Source organism: Octodon degus, unplaced genomic scaffold (genome assembly GCF_000260255.1).
Source record: "Octodon degus isolate 3935 unplaced genomic scaffold, OctDeg1.0 scaffold00089, whole genome shotgun sequence".
NCBI lineage: Eukaryota > Metazoa > Chordata > Mammalia > Rodentia > Octodontidae > Octodon > Octodon degus.
In genome coordinates, this window is record NW_004524665.1 from 3,726,004 (window position 1) to 3,746,724 (window position 20,721).

General features: G+C 48.9%; 1 protein-coding gene across 2 annotated transcripts in view; it reads right to left on the bottom strand.

Moving 5' to 3' along the window:
• Positions 1–20,721, bottom strand: part of Ngef (neuronal guanine nucleotide exchange factor) — a 37,797-nt gene extending 17,076 nt beyond the window's left edge. For both annotated transcript variants that reach the window (XM_004637323.2, XM_023722271.1), the window contains exons 1-3: positions 20,584–20,721; positions 19,810–19,952; positions 14,380–14,681 (exon numbers count right to left, since the gene is read on the bottom strand). In XM_004637323.2, coding sequence (XP_004637380.1) covers positions 14,380–14,681; positions 19,810–19,952; positions 20,584–20,690 — 552 coding nt within the window. In that variant the 5' untranslated portion in view covers positions 20,691–20,721. The remainder of the gene's footprint in view (positions 1–14,379; positions 14,682–19,809; positions 19,953–20,583) is intronic.

Sequence of the window (20,721 nt, forward strand, 5' to 3'; positions counted from 1 at the left end):
ACATAGATCAGACTTGTAGTGATCCTCCTGTTGTCAGCCTCCCAAGCGCTGGGATTACAGGTGCGTACCACCACGCCCAGGCTCGTTCACCATCACAGAGCGCCCAAGGGGTGGGGCCAGCAGGGCACGGTGGGGTGGGGGGTCATCGAACCCTGGCCATTGCAGCTGTCTAAGCAGGCGCTTTAATCAAAGTCTTTATTTTCAATGCCCACTCTGCTGCTGATCTAATGTTCTAGTCTGCATTTTAAAAACTTGTATTCACCTATTTCTTTGAAAACATTTTTTAAATGTATCCTTGTATAGCTGAATACTATCTTGATAAACAATTAGCAAGTACTTGCATTTCTTCTCCTTATTCTTGTTTTAATTTTTGCTAGGGTGGATATCTTAATAAATATTTATGCACAAGCCTGATTATTTCACAAGATAAATGTCTAGAAGCAGAATTACTAGAGGTATACAAATCTATTCTAATTGGAGTTTGATAACCCATGCTATTATACTCTATTTATCAACTGTGTTTAACAGCAATCATTTAAAAATTCCTAGCCGGGCATGGTGGGGCATGTCTGTAATCCCAGCACTTGGGAGGCTGAGGCAGGAGGATCGCTGCAAGTTCAAGGCCAGGCTTGGCAATGTAGTGAGCTCAAGGCCAACCCAGACTACATGAGGAGAGCCAGTCTCAATAGACAAAACAAAATAAAAATTCCTTAGTCATAGATCTTAAATACAAACTTATGTTCAAAAGCCAACTTTCCACAAGGAATGTGACCATCGTGTGCCACATACATGTATTGATAAACGAACAAAAGAGCCTCTATCACTTGGAGATGTGGACAGAACCACAGTTCAACGTTATTTTAGTTCGACCTTCCTTGATTATTAACGAGATTTGGCGTTGGTTTTTCTTCCATCTCCTCACTAGTCCTTTACACTTTTTCTATGCGAGTTGTTTTGCCATTTTTCTTTGGGGTGCCCATTTTATTCTAATTGATAGAGTCTTCTCATTGAGTGAAACCTGGGACTTGTGGACATAAGTGAGAACAACAAATTTTGTGCATTTATCTCATATCCAGCCACCTCTCGGAACTGCAGTTTTATTTGATGCCCTGGGATTTTTTTTTTTTTTTTTTTTTTAAGAAAGCAAGCACCGCTGGCAGGCAGCGCCTCTCCTTCTGTGCGTCTTCTTCTCTTGCTGCTTTCTGCCTTGCTGCCCCGCCTCGGATTCTGGAGGTGCGCCACGTGATGTGAGCAGGCATTGTGTCTTGCTTTGATTGCCACGGCAACTCTTCATTATGTAGGATTCTGGTTGCATATTTAAGATATTCTTCATAAATCTCCAAAAACATCCTTGTGAGCTTTATTTAGATCGTAGCAGATGGACTCCTTTCCTTGTCAACCTCTTGGGAGCTCAGTGGATTTTGTTATCTATCCGACCAGTATGATACATCTTGACCTCCAACATCCAAATGTTGCACCATCTTTGCATTAACGGATACTTGCTGATTCTCCAGTTTTCAGATTTGATTTTCTTATATTTCATATAAAATTTCTAACTGAATCCACAGTGAAACAGACCACTTTGTGGGGCAGTAATACTTCGTTAGGTTGAGCAAAAAGCAATCAGAGACAGTCAACCCCCTGACAACATTTTACTTTTCAAATTACCACACCATAAGATAGACTACAAACAGTTCTACAAATTTTAACACACATATAACTTCATGTAACCCATGTATAATTAAGACCCTCAATGGGTCAGTCAGTCCAAAAAAATGTCCCTCAAGCTTTCTCGTTCTAGCCATTGGCCTGAATTCTGTCACCATAGCTGGGTCAGCTCCAGAATGTCACGTCTGTGCAGCTGCACAGTACATAACCTATCTGGTTCCTTGCATGCACTCAGCCAAGTGCCTAAGACTCGGTCACGGCATCTCGTGTCTCAAGTCTGTTTCTTCCAGGTGCCTAGTGGACCAGGACCAGCAGGGAAGTGTGCGTTTGTCCCTCTATCTGTTGAAGGACAACTGTGTTGTTTCCGATTCTGGGATTACGAATAAGCACTTGTGCATGTGTTTTTGTATAAATGTCACCTCTCAGTTCTCTAGGGGCATGAAGCTTTTTCCTCTGGGGAGCACTGAGCTATGTCCATAGACACGTGGGTTGGCATGAGTGGGGCACGGCTGCTCTGGCATGCAGTGGGCAGCAGCCAGGAGTGCAGGCCAGTGCACAGGGCAGACCCTGAGACAAGGATGCTCCGGCCCCAACGTCCAGGGTGTGCCGGGAGAGCTGCTGCAAGGAGACGCCTTGGAGCGAGCTGGGGTGCTGGGTGCATGGAGACAGCCACTTCATGTCATTGGAAACAGCCCTCTCCCCCGCCAGAGGGGCAGCCCAGTTCGTAGTTTCTGCGCCAGCTGCCTGCGGGCCACAGCAGCACCTGGCATTGCCAGCATTTAAAGAAAACTTAAAGGCCTTCATGGGAAGCCGAGGATGGGCTGAGGTCTCAGGGTGGTGGGCTTGGTGGAGTTACCACACTTAGCAAGTAAGGATATGGGACACCAACTAAGCATGAGATTTGCGTGAACCATGAAAAGCGCCTTCCGGGGCACTCTGCATCGGTCCAAGCGGGGTGAGTTTTGAGCAGGAAGTAGAGGTGCCCACCTGTAATCCAGCACCTGGGAAGCTCAAGTTTCAGTCCTGCCTGGGAAATTTAGTGACACTCTGTCTTCAAATAAATAAATATATATACATATATATAAAAATGGCCCAGGGTGTTGCATACTGGTACAGCACTCACGAGTTTGATCCCTAGTGCCCCAGCCTGCAAAAATCAACAGGCAAAAGAAAACATAGGCCTGTATGTAGCACATACTGTCTTGTATATAGCTCCTTTGTTGAAGTATCTGTTTGTCTTTTTTACATTTTTACTTTAAAAATTTCCCTGTTGAGTTCTGTATATATTCTAGATGAGTCTTGTTAGATGAATGACTTGTAATATTAAAGTTTGTAACTTCTCATCTCCTTTGATTTTTTTTTTTTCAGGATCTCACTATATTGTTCAAGCTGGCCTGGACTCACTGTGGAGCCCAGGTTGGCCTTGAACTCACTGCAGCACTCCTGCCTCAGCCTCCCGAGAGCTGGAATTTTAGGCGTGCACCATCATGCCTGGCAATGCTCTCTTTTGAACCGCAAGTTTTCTATTTTGATCAAATCCAAGCTTGATCAAATAGCAAGTTTTCTATTTTTCTTCTACGCATCACACATTTGGGGTCCTATCTGAGAACTGTATGCCTAAGATTTTTTCCCCCTGCGTTTTCTTCTAGAATCTTTCAACTTTTGCATCTTACATGTAGCTCTATGTAATTTTTATATACAGCATGAGGTTTGGGATGAGTTTTTTTTGCATAAATTCATCTGTTTCAATACTGACTAGGAAGACTATCCTCTCTTCATTGTTTTGCTTTTGTATTTTCTGTCTGAAGTCAGTTGGCCAACGTTATATAAGACTATTTCTAAACTTTGTATTTTGTTCCACTGATTTCTGTGAATACCAACTACCTTGGGCTTGCTGGGCAGGTTCTGCGCCTCAGAACTATACCCCTGGCCTCCAACTATCTTAATTACTACAAACTTCTTAATAGGGTTTTTTGTTTGTTTGTGGAACCGGGGGTTGAACTCAGGCCCTTGCGCTTGCCAAACAAGCACTTATTCTACTGAGCCACTTCCCCGGCCCCTTCTTAGTAGGTTTTAAAACTGCACAATAGGGGGCTGGGGAGATGGCTCAGTAGGATAAGCGCTTGACTGACAAATGCAAGGATCTGAGTTCAATCCCCAGTTCTGCCAAAATAAATAAATAAATAAATAAATAAATAAATCTGCATAATATGTGTTGGGTTGGTGGTGCAGGACTGTAATATAAGAACTTGGGAGGTTGAGACAAGCAGAATTACCGAGTTTGAGGAAAGCCTGGACTACCCAGAGTTCAGAGCAAGCCTGAACAACAAAACAAGAACCTTACAATACAATATTGTAAGGATTTCCAGTACAATATGCTGCTGAGTAGGGGTGCGTGAGCTACTTATGCCTTTTCCCATGTCAGGGAGACCACTGAGGCCTCCCTTGCTGGGCACGACGTTTGCTGTGGGTTTTAACAGGCGCTCCTGCCCACGCTGAGCTCTCTCCCTTCTATTTCTAGTTTGCTGAAAGTTTTACTAATCACTAAATACTGATCCTTCCAAGTGCTTCTTCTGCATCACTTGTAGCTATCATGTAGTTTTTCCTCTTTACACTATCACTGTAAGAGGTTATGCTAACTGATTTTTTTTTTTAATTTTAAAGCTTTACTTGTAATGTACATTTTATACCTGCTAAAGTTCGTGTGCAGCCAGAGAAGGGATAACATGACTTCAATAGTACAACGTAATTTTTTCTGCATGAAACTATTCTATGTAAAAACAAGAATATTTAAATCTATGTGTTGTACCCTTAAGGAAAAAAAACCAAGATTTAAAGTCTTTTTAGTTGAAATTCAGTGCACTAAAGTATGTAATCTTAAGTCAAAACCTGTGTTTTCCTAGTTTAAATGATGTGGCCATCCGTGTTCCATCCCACGGCGTCTGTGTCTTCGAGTGACATTGTGTCCAGTAACTCCTTTGCTAGCAGTAAACTGTAACTAGAACGCATGAGGCTGAGTGACCACAGCGCATTTGCTGGGCCCAGTGCGACCCTGCACTATAATTCTTGCATTTGCTAGAAAAGCCTTCTGGGCTTCTGCAAATGTATTTCACATCAAGTCAGCACTCAGTTCCTCCTCGTGTCCAAGGGGAGCAGTGCTACCAACATCCCCAGGAGACAGGGCCCATGACGCGTTCCCGCCTCTCACCTACAGCCCAGGAAGGAGCCGAGGTGGAGGCCACGCTGGGCATCTCTCAACAGTGTCACTCTGAAGCAGACTAAGTAGGAAAGGCCACTTAGCTCCCAGCACCACCTCCACCCCAGTCCTGGAGTTTGAACCCAGAAGGTGTTGTGTGCAGCCCTTTTTATTTTGAGACAGGATCTAGGTAAGTTGTCCCAGCTGGCCTCCAATTTGTGATCCTCCTCCTCAGCCTCCCAAGCAGCTGGGATTACAGGCATGCATCACCCTGACTGGCTAAGGTGTGCTTGGTTTTAATCAGGAAAATACCTGTTATTTGCCAACTGCTAGATAGGAGTAAGAGAACAGAAAGAGCACCTGGGTAGGGCAGGTCTGGGAGCTGAAGACAGGCAGTCATTGGATAAGACAAGGGGGAGACTAGGCGGAGAGGAGAAGGAGCGCTCCGCTGACGGCTGGGCGTGAAGTCGCCCCACATGGCCTGGTTCCTCGGTGCACTCTCGTGGCTTACGGTCGGCAGGGCACGGACCTCGGGTGCCATCAGTGCGTTTCTCCACGACTCTCCACACTGTTTTTATGTCAATAAGCCTTGCGATATGCTTTTGCTTTCCTCAGATTGGGGCGGCAACTGCAGTGCAGCCTCCGTGGATGGCTTTGCTTGAAGACCAGGCGGTTTACGGAAACTGTTTCCATTTACCTCCATCAGCTGTCCTCTAGCAGGGCTAGGAAGGGCACGTTCTCCAGCTGGACGGTACATCCTGAGACTCCTTAGTGCCGCCCACTGAAATTTCCCAGAAACCCCGTCCTGAAGTTGCTTAATTGGTGCTGATCTGCGAGGAAATACTTTTCATTGTTTTTCCACTTTAAGAACTGGATGAGAGTCTGCTAAGGTGACGACGCGAACTCGATCAGTGCTGTAGCACAGCGGTCCTCACGAGGTTTCCCTTTGGCATCAACTTCGGACCAGCGAGGGGAGCGACGGTCCACTCGCGAAGGCACCGTGGACTCTGTGGCCCGGGCCTGGTAGCCTTGGAGACCGCCTGAGCCACCCAGGTGCCCTTCAGGGCCTGGGCTGCTGCTCTGCATGTCTGGCTGGGAGAATAGCCTTCTGGTTAACTGATTTTTAAACATTTCACTAGGCTTACCTCCTCAGGATGAAGCCCGCTTAATCATGATATATTACTCTTTTCATATGTTTTAATCACTAATATGTTTTTGACAATATGTTTCATGAAGAATATTAAGCTGCAGCTTTCTATTCGTATGCTGTACTTAGTTTCTGCATCAGATCTGGCTTCGGAGTTGTAAAGTATTCTTTCTATCTTTTGGAAAAGGTTGAGTAGGATTTCTGCTTTTTCTACCTTAAATAGTTGATAAATTTCACTAGTGAAGCCCTATAGGCCTGGGGATTACATTAAAAAAACAAACAAACAACTTTTATTTATTTATTTGGTGCAGGGTCCCACTACACAGGTCTGACTTGTAGCAATCCTTTTGCCTCCCCAGTGCTGGGATTACAGGTGTGTGTCACTATCTACCAGCTCACCACGCAGTACTGGGGATCGAACCCAGATCCTTACACTTGCCAGTCAGGTGCTTAGACCACTGAGCTATCTCACCCACCCAATTACATTTTTTGAAAGGTCTTAAATATGAGTTCAATTTCTTTAATTGGATTATTCAGGTTATCTATTACATTTTGGGTGAATTGTGGTAGTTCAAGATTGAGGGTCTCACTGTGCAGTTAGGCTGGCCTTGAATTAGGTAGTCCAGGCTGGTTTTGAACTCATGGTGATCTGCCTGCCTCAGCCTGCCAAATGCTGGGATTACAGGCGTGCCTGGCTCAAACTGTCAATATTTTTGCTTGCACAGTCATTCGTAGTTCTCTGTGAGGCCAGTCGTGTCTCCTTTTTCACTTGTAACATTGGTAATTTGTATCTTGTCTCCCTTTTCCTTGTCCATCTTGGTAGCAATTTATTAATTTTACCAATCTCTTCAAAACTAGCTTTTGGTCTCATTAATTTTGTCTCATTTGTATTGTTTGTCTCCTGCTGGCTTTGGTTTTGTTTCCCCATCCCCACTGCTTCTGACCATGAAAGCTTAAGTGACTGATCTGAGGACTTGCTTCTTCCCTAGATAAGCAGGGTAGAATGGATTTCCTTCTCAACTTTGCTTTGGCCGCACCCCGCAGATTTTAATTTGCTGCAGATTTATTTTCTGCCACGTAAAAACACTTGTAACTTCCTTTGAGACTTTTTTTTTTTTTGATCCAGGGATTGTTAAAAGTTGTACTGCTTCTCTCTCTCTCTCTCTCTCTCTCTCTCTCTCTCTCTCTCTCTCTCTCTCTTTCGGGACCAGGATCACACCTAGTATCTTGCCCAAGCTCTGCCTCTTACCTAAACGAGGCACTTTCTTGTTATCTTTATGTTACTGATTTCTAGTTTAATCTAGTAAGGCCATGAAACATACGTGTGTATTTCAGGTCCACACATGTGTTCCGGCGTGCTGCGGCCTATTGTGGCGACTGTTCTTCATGTATTTGCAGGAAGGGCCGTGCATTCTGCTATTGCTGGTTGTGGTGGTCAGTACATTCCCGAGGATCTTATGGTCTCTCAGTTCTACTGACCTCTGAGAGAAAACCTGTTTCTAACTGCACCCACACAGCCCTCAGCTGTGGTGTGGATTTCAGAAATCTACATGTGTACCTGCTGTGATGAACAGAGTGGATGACCAGTATTCCTCTACCTCTAAACAAGGGCCAGCTGTGCTTACAAAACGTTTCCCGACGCGCAGCCTCCCTTCCCTGCTGCCCACAGCTGCCCTCACACAGGCAGCTGGCCCGGTCGTCCCTGACAGAGTGGATGGGAACCTGAGGTATTCTGTATCTGACCCGGCTCCAGCACCCGGGGCGAAGCTGGCCAAGCGCCAGAGCCCAGCAGAAGGAAACCTACAGTGCTCCTCGACAGACCACATCCCCCTGCAGAGGCGACCTGCATGCTGCCAGGGCAGCTCCACCAAGCCCTTGTCACATCCTTTCAAGAGGCCTACTGTAGCCAGGAACTCTGCTGTACCTCCACCACCCGGCTCAGCATCTCTTCTCCTAGTAATTTTTTTTGGGTACTGGTACACTTTTGTGGTTTTGACATTTTTACTTTTAAATGTATTTAATTAAATTTAAAGAGACAAGGTGTTGCTATGTTGCTCAGGCTGGTCTTGAACTCATGAACTCTAGGGATCCTCCTGCCTCATCCTTCCCAGAGGCTGGCACTACAGCTGTGTCCCACATCCACCTAAAATTTTTGGTTTTGGGTCTGCTTTTGGTAGCTCACATTTTCTTAGAAGATCACTCATCTCAAGACTTGCTCGGCCTTTTCTCGGGTCTCTGCCCAGGTTGGTGTCCTCGGGAGCACGTTTATGGGGTGTTGGGAGCACGTTTTCCAGGGAGGTCTTCCTGGCATCTGAGGAGCTCGCGGGATTCTGTATTTATCCCTCACTTCACAAGCCCCGGAAGGCTGTGCCTTTTCCTAAATGCTGCACTGACCCCATTCTATTGGACTTGTACTGTAGCACCTCTGTGCTCTTGGTCACTGTCTACAGTTATAAAATCTATTTCCTCACCCTCAAGGTTAGAAGAATCTGAAACATTTCTGATTTTAAATTTTTGTTTTTCCTGTTTCACTACACTGTAGTATGTAGTATATGTAGTACGTAGTATATGTAGTATATGTAGTATATGTATGTAGTACACATATGTATGTAGTATATGTAGTATGTAGTATATGGCCTGTGAAATTTCAATACAAATGGCTTACCATGTTTTGGTTTAGATCGAGATACTATCCCGAACCTCATGAGCTCATAGGCTGGGCATTTGGAAGACTGGATTATGGGGACTCAAGACTGACTCATTGGAAGGAGGTGAGGTTGTGGGCCTGGCCAGTGAGGGGCGTGGTTGGGTGGGCGTGGCTTTGAGGGCGTGGCCTGGAAGGGTTCCCCTCCCTCCTGGCGCCTACTCGTGTTCTACTTCTCGTTCACCATGCCGTGAGCAGCTCTCTTCTGCCAGGCCCCTCTGCCGTGCCACCCTGCCTTACAGCCAGCCGATGACGTGCTAAAGCCTGAAGCCTCTCCAAACTGTAACCCCCCCCAAAATCCTCCCTCTCCTAAGCTGCCAGTGGTAGGGACTTCACCCTAGCTCTGAAGAAAGTGACTAAGACAATAGAAGACCCATTTTTGGTGCTGTTCAGTGCCCAGGGGCCACTGGGGTGGGGACTCAGGCAGCACAGTTTGAGAGGGGCCACACTCAGCAGTGACACTTGCCACCCACCTAGCTCTGCATGCTCAGTGACCCTGTGCACGCCAGACTTGGCCTGCTGCTAGGAACAGGGAGTGCGGTGCCGCCCCTGCCTATCCCTGGCTCTGTGACCACCTGACAGACCACCATGACCGCTCGCTCTGACCATTTCCTTGGGGCTTTGTCTTCTTGATCTAAGATGGTATCAGAATCTCAGGCTTATTTATTTTTCTGTACTTTAGGGAAGGGTCTACAGGGTGTTCAGGGTCTCACTACTAGATCGAACTCATAGTGATCTGTCTGTTTACAGCCTCCCAAGAGCTGGGATTATAGGTGCGCGCCACCACACCCAGTCTCAATGGAAATCTCAGCACCCCCCCCCCGGGGGGCGGGGGAGGGGATTGAACCCCCAGCCCCTGTGACTGCTGGCAGGTGCTTTAATCCGCTGAGCTATTTGGCCAGCTCTCAGGTTTAAATAAGTAAAAGGACTTCCTGGCCTCCAGAGCCATGACTAAGTGACCTCTTTTTCTTTATACATTCCCTGGTCTCAGGTACTACATATTAGCAACCGCAAACAGACTAAGATGCCTCTACTGTACGGAGAGCACAGCAGAAGCCCGGAGAAGTTGTGTAACTTGCCCTTCACTACGCAGAAGTGGCAGAGCTGCCAATCAGAGCCCAGCCAGGTGGGCACCGGTGCTGTGTGATAACCACTATCTACTCCCCAGGTCTGTACTGTGGGAAAAAATGTCTGAAAATGTGAAAAACAGTTAATATACAGGATGTTTAAAAAGCTGCTGATGAATTAAGTTTAACATAAACAACCCAACGAAAAAAACTGGGCAAAAAATAAAGTGATTCTGATGAAGAAATGGAAAGAATAAACACGTGGAAATGGACAACCAGGGCAGGGCCGAGAACTGCTCTTCCTCTTCCTCCTCCTCCTCTTCCTCTTCCTCTTCCTCCTCCTCCTCTTTTCCTCTCTTCCTCCTCTCCTCCAAGGATTGGAGAAAATGAGGAATCAAATGGAAGGGCAGGAATGGCCTCTTGTGCTGCTGGTGGCTAGGGACTCTGGAGTGTCCCTTATCTAAAATGCCAGTGACAGTATTTTTTTCATGTCAGGTTCTGGAATATCTATCTGCACATGCACACAGTGAGCGATCAGGGGAAGGGACCTGGGTTTCAACGTTGAATTTGTTGATGGCTTTTCAAAATTTTTTTCTATTTGAGCCATGGTCTCACTATGCAGTTCAGGCTAGCCTTGAGCTCACTTCCTGACCCACACTGGTCTCAAACTCACAGCTATCTTCTTGCCTCAGCCTCCCTAGTGCTGGTATTACAGGCCTGCACCATCATGCCCAGCCTGTTTATGGCTCTTATACATGGAATCTGAAGGCAATTTTACTTAAAATAATTTTAATAATTTCATACAGGAAACATACTTTCATGTTGTAGAACTTGCCATTTCTGTCATCATGCAAAATGGGTCGATTTGGAGGTGTTCTGGTTTATCAGGGATACCTGGGCTGCCTTCAGAATGGCAGGCTGGTGGGGTCCCTCTGTATTAAAAATGTGCTTCCGGGCTGGCGAGATAGCTCAGCAGACTAAGAACCTATTTAGACAAACACAGGGACCAGAGTTTGATCCTTGGCATGGTGCCACACCGGTCCCACCCACAGGTGCACTGAGCTGGCCACTAAGACTGGGTTGATGCACACCTATAATTCCATCAGTGGGGAGGCTGAAAACAAGAGGATCACCATGAATCTGAGCTGCATAGTGAGACCCTGTTCCAAATGCCTTTTTTTTTTTTAAATGCTTTATTTTGCCCAGCAATGCCACTGCCAGGCTCCTGTGGCACGGCCTCTTTGCAGACAGCGCTCTGAGCAGCCCCACTCAGCTACATCTTAGCCCACCTGTGTCCCCAGCCACCCTCCAGGCTGTGCCAGGCCTGAGGCCCCACCGGGCACTCTGGGCAGGGGTCGGGTACTCATGTCTCCCCACTTTCAGTTAGCTGTGCCCCTCCTGGAGCTGATTCAAGCCCCTGTACCTCTGATGCAACTACATTGTTTTCTGCTTAAAACCAATGGATTTCAAAGCAAAGTTTATGAACGCTAAGCTAAACCCTCTGAAGAATCCAGTAAAGCCAAGCTGCTGAAAACTATAACCCAAACCAAACTGCTGCTGAACAGTATTTTTCTTTCTTTTCTTCATTTGAGACAGGGTCTCATGTAGTACAGCCTGGCCTTGCACTCACTATGAAGCCCAGGCTGGCCTGGAATTCATAACCTCCTGCATCAGCCGGAATTACACAAGTGCACTAACTTTGCTAAAGCCAGTTTAAACACCATGGGAACCTCTCAGTGGTAGCTAAGGGTTTTGCCCCTAGAATCTCCATAAGTGTCTAGACTTCAAAAGCAGACAGAGCCTGATGGCTGTGCTCTATCAGGACAAAGAAATTAGAACTGGTCCTCCAGGGAGGTCCACAGTCAAAAGAAAGGCACACTGCTGCTGCCAGATAGCTCAGCAGTCTGAAGCATCTGCTTAGGCAAGCTCAGGCAAGCTTAGGTAAGTGCACAGGGACTGTGGTTCAATCCCCAGCAAGCATTACAGGCCACGCCAGCCCTGCTCTCAAAGTGGGCTGAGCTGGCCACAAAAAATAAATAAATAAAAGTAAAAATAGGGCTGGCCAGATAGCTCAGCACCTGCTTAGGCAGACGCAGGGGAGGGAGGGTTTGATCCCTGGCATGCTGTGCCGGCTCTGCCCCTGGTGCGCAGTGAGACCAAGACTGAAACTGGACGTGGTGGCGCATGCCTGTAATCCCAGCAATTGGGAGGCTGAAAACAGGAAAGGATCACTACAAATCCAATCTGTGTAGTGAGACCCTGTAGACCCTGTACTAAATATGTAAAAAAATAAAATAAAATAAATAAAAATAAAGTGGTGTCTTTATATAAGTTCAGGACACCTGGGACGGCCCCGGGCGCCTCTGTTGACCTTGGTGGAGCGTGCTGGGCTCTGCTGTCTGCTGGACAGAGGCAGGCTTATCTTCTGACCCCCTGAAGGCTTCTGCCTTTCAGGAAGGACTTCCAGCGATTCACATTCATTGCTCTGACTGTGGTCTTTTTCTTACTCACTCTCTCGCCTTCCTTCACGCTGCTTGTCTTTGCTGTTTCCTCTGTTTTTCTGTGGGATGTGGCAAGCCCCTTGCTTCTCTGCTTTTAGGCCCACTGGTACTGGCAAGGGCTCATGCGGGGTTTTTAAGCTCTGCATGACCGTGTTTACGGCAGAGCGCTCCTTACCAGAAAGCAAGCCCCTGAGGCCACCACTCACAAGCCACTGCTCCCAAGTGATGAGGGCAGCAGAGTTGAAACATCTGCCTGATTCTGCTGGGTGGGACTGGCGTCATCTGGGGGACCTTTAAAAATCTGGATTTATGCAGCTGACATTTCCTAGCAGCAGGTCTGCTGGAAAACCTGAGTCTGGGTTACAAGACACGGACCCAGAGCTTTCTCCAGTCTTGGTAATTAATGGTGGAGAGGCTACTGTTTTGCTTTTTATTGATTATTTGCTTATTACTTACTGAGTTGGTTTCATTTTGAGACGGTCTCCCCATGCATTTCGGACTAGCCTGGCACTCACTATGTGACCCACTTCAAACATGATGTGATTTTCCTGCCTCAGCCTCCAAGGGCTGGGATTGCAGGTGTGCGCCACCACACCTGGCTATTTATTTATTTTTAATTTTTTTTAAGATTATTTATTTTTTAAGAGATGGGGGTCTGGCAGTGTTGCCTAAGCTGGCCTCACGCCACTGAGCTTAAGTGACTCCCTCATCTCAGGCGCTGTCTAATAAAAATAAAGTGCAAGAGCGAAGGTGCCCAGAATGTAGCTCAGAGACCAAGAGGGCAGGGAAAGGCAGCCGCCGAAGCTGGGACCAGACCCGGCTCAGGCTGGACCTGTGCGGAGGGTGGAGATAGGGCGCTGCAGGGACAGGCCCGATGACCTGCTGGCTTCATTTCTTCCCATCTATATCCACTTTTAAAATCTCAGAGGGGCTGCAGTTGCGGGTGTGGCTCAAAGGCAGAGCACTTGCCCTGCAAGCAAAGACCCTGGCTCCCATTGCTAACACAAAAATTCCTAACACACATGCATTTCCTCAACTCTGACCGTCCATTCTCCTGACTATCAACTATATTCTTGTCCCTCTAAGTCATACAATGTCCTAGGCACAATGTCCTCAAATAACATTCAGATGCTTCACCTTTCTTTTGTGTCCCTGTTTGTCTTTTTTTTTGAGACAGGGTCTCCCTATGCAGTCCAGGCTGACCTTCACCTTACAGCAATCCTCCTGCCTCAGCCTCCTGAGTGCTACAACTGCAGGCATACGCCACCATGCCCTGCTCTGTCTTGGTTAGTTTTAAGGGACTGCCCCCTGGCAGCAGCAAGCCCTCAGGCCCCTCTGTGACTTGACCTCAGTTAGCTTCATGTCAGCTGGTGTTCACCGGGCCACTGAACAAAAAGGTGACTCACACGGGCCCCCAGTTTCTGCATTATTTCATGGGGTGGGGGTGGCTGTCCCAAGGTTTTCTTTCAAAGTCTTTCCCCATCCAAAGTTCAAGTTGGGGTTGGCCAGATAGCTCAGTAGATTAAAGCACCTGCTTAGGCAGACCCAAGGGCTGGGGATTCGAGCCCTGGCCTGCCCTGCCAGCTCTGCCCCCAGGGCACAATGAGATGACAAATGAGACAGGGCGTGGTAGTGCACGCCATAATCCCAGCACTTGGGAGGCTGAAAATAGGAGGATCACTACAAGTCTGATCTGTGTAGTGAGACCCTGTAGACCGTGTACTAAATGCATAAAAAACAAAACAAGACACAAAGTTCAAATGCCCCCAGTATAGTGGTGGAGTGGGCCACAATTTCAGTCACCCGCAGTTAACCTTGCCTCAAGTGGAGCACCATTTGGTGTGGAAACCACACAACAATAGAGACAGGTATGAAAATGCAATCTGCCTGCACAACAAGGTTGCAACGCTCCGCACACTCACCCTGCCAGCCGTGAGCTGCCCAAGAGGGTGGGCAGTTGGCTGCCGCTGCCTGGGAAATAACAGTCATATCTGTGGATGAGCCCTTCGAGAGTCTCCAGTGGGACATCACACCCATGCCCTCACCCCAGATCCCTCCCACACCCGTGTCCCTGAGGACGAAGCCGCAGCACTTACCTCCTGCAGTCTGACCTCCTCGGGCTGCAGGATCTCCAACACGCCGCTACTCCGGATCTCAGGGAGGTCCTGCCACAGGTTGAACCTCGAATGAGGGTTGCTGAGCAGGCAGATCTGGGGCAGGGGCCTCCTCTCAGGCGGGCTCGCTGGCTCCTCCTCCTCCTCCTCCTCTTCCTCATCCTCAGGGGTATCCTCGCCAGCTGGGGACCCGTCCTCAGTGCCCTGGATTTCCGCATCCTGCTGCCTCCTCGTTTCAATTTCTTGGAGAGTGGATTTGTCTCGGTATTCCTGATATAGGAGCCCTGGGATCAAAGAGTTTTAATAGGAAAAAAGAAAAGGACTTTAGATAAATATCACCAAGAAAGCCAGACTGCTGTGTCTCGGCAGCAGCCTCCAGGGTTGCAGAAAACACGGCTGTCTTCTTTTCTAGGGACAGAGCAGCGTGCACATGTTCCCCAACAAATAAAGTCACCCCTGAACACATTGCCAACTGCACCCCACAAATACATGCTTTTTTCACTCGCACTAGGCAAAGTGAGAACGCGGAACTGTGTGTGTTTGTTGCCGTGCATGCGGAGTCGACGGAAATGCCCCAATTATGTTTTTTAATATCCCCCAAAGGATCCTTCCATGGCCCTAAATGCTTCAGCATTAAAATTCAAGTATATTCATTTGTGAAATGAGAGTAGTTGTAAATCTTCATGCTGAAGGAAAATCAGCATCTCCTCAGGGTAAGGACTCCAAGGGCCCATGCAAATCTATCTAAGTGGCAGGAAGGAAAGACAGGCCGCTCGCAATGTCCCCGTTATGGCTCCCTGAGTTGTACTCCTGAGCGGAAACCTTGCTAATCTGCCCTGGGAATTAATTGGCTCCCTACATTTCTTAATCCACACTATAAAGCTTCTGGGTGAAGGGGAGGGACCCTGAACCCAGACAATTAAGGTTCTGTGTTTACTGTGTCACAATCTAGCAGAATCCAACCTGGAGTTCATGTGACAAAAGAATGAAAAAGAAAATCAGAATCTACGCTAAATGTGACCCAGGCTAAAAATATGAAGCTAGGGCCCAGGTCACCGCATAAGCCAGTGCCACTGTGACACCAGAGAGAATGACCGTACTTGTAGAACAATTACCCTGCAATTCTGACACTGCCTACACTGGTTCTTGCAGGTGGAGCTGGGTTCATTCTCCAGCGCCTAACAATGAGCCGCAACCTGGAAGGCACTCAAACATCGCTGAACACCTTCTAAAAACATAGCCTCTGGTCAGGCGTGGTGGTACAGGCCTGTAATCCCAGTACTCAAGAGGCTGAGGCAGGAGAAGCACCACAAGTTCGAGGCCAGCCTTGGCTGCAGAGCAAGACCCTGTCTCAAAAAGCAAAGCAAAACAAAACAAACAATGCATCCTCCAGAGTCCACAGAAGTTGTCTCCTTTAACATTTACCCCTGCACTGTGGGGATCAAGCCAGAACCTTGAGCATGCTATGCAAGTTCTCCACCCCTGAGCTACACCTCTACTCCCTTAGCAGCTTTGTTTAGGTTCAGAGATACATCTAATGCATGCTACAGCTGCCAAATCCTGGGTAAATACTATCTGCAACTTCTCAGTGGGATGCAAACACTGAAAGTCAAAAATATTAGCTTTGTGGGTAGATGGGCTGAAAATAGTATTTCTGAAATCACTTCGTGGTAGCTGCTATGAGCTACCTCTCCCCTGTTCCCTCCACCCCCGGCTTCCCAGGGGTCAAGGTTTGGCTCAGGTGTGACTGCTCTGTGCTCTACAAAGAGCAACAGCAACGATCTGGCCCCTGAGGCAACCCTTCCTGAGATGCTATTTGCCATGCTGAGTTCCTCAACAGAGGAGCTAAATAAACTTCTATCTGTATAAAGGACTCAGCTCCAGGTATTTTGTTATAACAAACAAAACACATTAAGACATCCAGTCCAAGGTATTTTTATTACAGAAGAAGAATAGATTAAGATACTAGCCAAGGAGAAAGAGTAAGGGGGATACTGTCTAAAGGCTTCTCAAAATGGTGTCCCAAGTAGACAAACCACCTTTCCTGCTTTTATGGGTGGCTGCTCCAGTATGTGAAGCCTGGAGCAACTGTAGGCATCTCCTCCGTCTCACAAGACCCAAAGGAAGTTGGGAAACAAAGCAGTTGGTGACTATTTAGGCAAAGGGACCTTCCTTCTTTTTGTTCATTAACTGAGAGAAACCACCTCTACCACTTGTGGTCACTTTTGCTGAGTGTATTTTTTACTTGTAGCTAAAGCTACATTCAAGTAATGTTAGAATCTTTTAAATTTCCTTTTTTTCTCTCACAAGGTATCTATATCTTTATTTATTTGGTACAGGGTCTCACTTCACAGCTCAGACTCGCAGTAATCCTGCTGTCTCAGCCTCCCCAGAGCTGGGATTATAGGCATGCACCACCACACCCAGTCTCAGTGGCTGGCTTGGTGCAGGCCAGCATGGCACACAGTACTAGGGATTAACCTTTCATTTTTATTTGGCTTAAATTCTAATTACTATACAAAGAGTAGATTACTGGAGGAAACACAGGGTCTCTGATGAAATCTCTGTACACCTTTTCCTAGTTTGTGGTTTGTTTGTTTGTTTTTTTTCCTAGTTTGTGTTTTGTACATTTACGTGGGTGCAACTTTATGTGAAAGGTGAGTTTCCTGCATGGCTGGGCCCTGCATCTCACAGTCACAGAGTCGAAGAGGCTGCTGCCAGGCGACCTGCTCCCAGCTGGCCTCGCTCCTGCAGGACAGTGACCCCTGCCCCTTGTCCCAACACCTGACTCCTTCCAAATCCCTCTTCTTAAAGACACCAATTTTTCAAATTGAAATTTCTAAAGGGCAGGCATCCTTTATTACTTGTATTTACTGATTTCTTTTTGCTTTTCTTCTTTTTTTAAATGTATTTGGAAGGGGTCTCACTACACAGCTTGAACTCGCAGTGATCTTCCTGTGTTCAGCCTCCCCAGTGCTGGGATTACAGGCGTGCGCCACTATGCTCTGTCTCTGTATCTACTGATTTCTATTTGTATTTAAATTTAGTGGGCAACATTTATGTATTTAGTGAGCAGCATCTATGTGTCAAGCAACATAGACAACAGCAGCCCACGCCCATCACGTATAACACAGGCACACACGCACACATGGGGCTGTGATCAAAAACTACAGTGAATGTGGGCTTCCTTTTATACACATTGTGTGAACGCTCCAAATCCCCCTCACTCTGCACACACTGGTCCCTTCACTCTTGCCCCTTTCTGAAGCAGCTCTGGAGTCTTCTTTTGTAAGTGCTGTTACTTGCATGGCCGTGGTTGCCTCTGAGTTTCATTTTTGTGGTCATTTTGACTCTGGGGAGGAGCCAGAAAGCACATGGTGCCAGACCAAGTGAGTAGTGTGGATAAGGACACAGTGTCCTGCTGTTGTGGGCCAGCCTTTCTGCCCAGTGACACTCAACAGCAGTAGCCACTGTATTTTTATCTTACCTAACAAAGGCGGGAAAGAGCACTTCCAGAACTGCGTCAGAAACTGGCAAGAATGTAATCCTAGCCCTTGGGAGGCTGAGGCAGGACGATCTCTACAAGTTCAAGGCCAGCCCAGGCTACATAATGAGTTCAAGGCCAGCCTGAAACACATAGCAAGACCCCCATCTCAAAACAAAAGACTATGTAAGACCAAGAAAGTGGTAAGGGCAATGGGATCAGTGTTTAAAGCAAGAGAGGATTCTGGGGTGGGGGGGGATTCATGGCACCAAATCTTTTACTGTAAGAAACCTTAAATTCAAACATTCACCTTCTGTGTATTCAGCATACTCACACACATACCCACAAAACTTCCTACGGGCTCTCAGGCCTGGGACCCACCAGGGCTGCAGCCAACGTGACAACAGCCAGGCATCACGTCCCACATGGTCCCAGCATGTTTTTGCCTGGCTTTGCCAGCAGCTGCTGCCAAATCCAACCCAGTGGGCCACACGATGGCCCCAATTCACTCCACTTCCACCCCTTTATTCCTCTGTGTCCTTGGAAACCTCCGTCCCTTCCTGCCACCTGGCAGAGGACCACGTCACTCACAGTACAAGCAGCCAGGCTCCTGCAGGGTCCCGAGCACCACATGAAGTCCCCCGGTGTGACTGTGAGATGGCTGGGGACAGCCCCACACTGTCATCCCACATCTGTGCACCCCCAGGGGTGGAAGATACCCCGCATGTACTGCGGAGGACCTCTGGGGATGAGACACCAGATGGCAGGCTCTACTCCTGCCAAGGAGGAAACTGAGACCCAAGACAGTGCCTCAGCCCAGCCCTGTGTCTTCACAGCGGCCGCCTGGGAGGAAGTCTCTTGGAGAGGCCACTGCAGCGCCTCATCACAGCTGGCTGGGCCCCTATGGGTGGCAGACAACAGAGTCTCCGCCCCAGACTGACTGCCAGAAAGTTTGGGACAGGCCTGGGGGCTTTCTTTCAAAACCAGGATTTCCTACCTGACCATCAGTTTCAAATGACCCTTTCCCCTTATATGCAAAGCAAAAGCCACTGACTGCTTCCCACAGCCTGATGCACTGGGGGACTCTAGGGACAATTTAGGGAAGAAGCCTTGCAACCCAGTGGCTCCACCACCAGCTTCCAGCAGGGCCTCAGGGACGAGGCAAAGCCTCTTGCTTCCAGCTTCCATCCTGGAGACACTCTGTTCATCTGAGGTATGGGACTGGAGAACAATCATACTTAGGGAAGAAAGCTTTTAAATCAAGAATTGTTATTTAAGTGAGTACAGAGCCAGCTGTTTTAACAACGTCGAAGAATACACTTAAGCAGCCTGGGCCGTTTCCAGAGGAGTGGAAACCATGCCACCTCTCACTGTTGATGACAGGAGAAATCCTCTGAAGTCACTGGCAATTTTTTTTTTTTTTTTTAAATGCAAGTGCTGGAGTTATCGGAACACATGTGAGCTCCCCTAGGGTATTCACAGTGCTTCCTTGCGGCTCCACAGGAACTGGATGGGAACATGGGGCTCCCTGGGAGAGCAGAGCCCTGCGCAGGTCTCCTTCCTAGCTAGGGTCCTTACCTCAGCCTCTCCTGCTCTGAACACCAGGGCCCTGTGCACACTCTTCCCTCCCCAGGTCTTCCTAGCCCTTCCCTGCTGGGAGCTCAAGGAAGGACCTCCTGCTCAACTATGTCACTGCACCCCCATCTTCCTGGCAGACATGACAGGGGACAGAGGGCAAGTGGACATCTCTATCTGGACACACACTTGCTGAGTTAGCCTGGGGGTGCAGCACCAATAAAACCTGGCAGTTTTGCCCACGGAGCCATTTAGAACCACAGAAATCAAAGCAGCATCCCATGTGCACGGGCCCACTCTGGCATCCCCCTGGCACGCACAAAATGAAGCAGATGCCTACCAGGTTCACCCACCTATCTGCTCGATGAGGTTTCTCCAGGAGTCGGCAGGAATGGGGTGGATCATCTGCAGGGCCTCGGTGAGGGTGGTGGGGCTGTCGGCCAGGGCTGGGCACTCCTCGGGTGTGGTCCCATTTCCAGGGGTGGAGGAGGACTCGCTGCCAAGGGGAGGAAAGCAAGCTAGTTATTTTTAAGCAACGACGCACACCTCGGCGGGCTCGCAAGACGCGTCGCCAGGGTGGCTGCTGGCTCAGGCACCCAGCCCTGGGCATCCAGGCGGAGGGGCACAGGGGCGCAGTGGCAGCCTCAGCCGGGCAGGCCCCCTAGGCCCGTTCTGTCACCGCACCAGGGCGCGACGGGGTGATTCATCCCACACCAGCCCGCCCAAACCTTCATGTTTTTCGAGCTCGTGGGCAGGCAGCGGAAACTTGGCGCGCCCTGCCTGCGCCCGGCGACTCGAGGCGGCCCCGACGGCCCCGCGGCCAAGAGGCTACCGCGCCCCCCGCTTGTCGCAGCCCCGGAACCTTGAGGACCCCATGCCCCGGGCCCTGGGTCAAGATCCGCGAGGTGGGAGAGCCAGGCGGGACGCACACCCAGGGAATTCGGGGCGAAGTCGCAGAGGCGACTGGCGGGGGCCGGAAAGAGAGCGACCGAGACGCACCCTCTGGGGACCCGGGTCCGACGAGGCCCGGGGTGGGCAGGGGCGCGGGGTCGGCGCGGGGGTCCGCGTTGGACGCCCGAGCGAGCGGGTGGCGGCCGTCGCTGGGCGCCCGCGGGAAGGACGCTCACCTGCCGGGCAGGTGCCCCGTCCCCGAGTCGCGTGCGTCGCTCTCCGAGGTGGAGCTGTCGTGGTCCACGGCGCAGGCAGCGCTGAAGGCTGCGGCCAGCAGCTCCATGGGGCCCGGAACGCGGAGGGAGTGGGGCGCG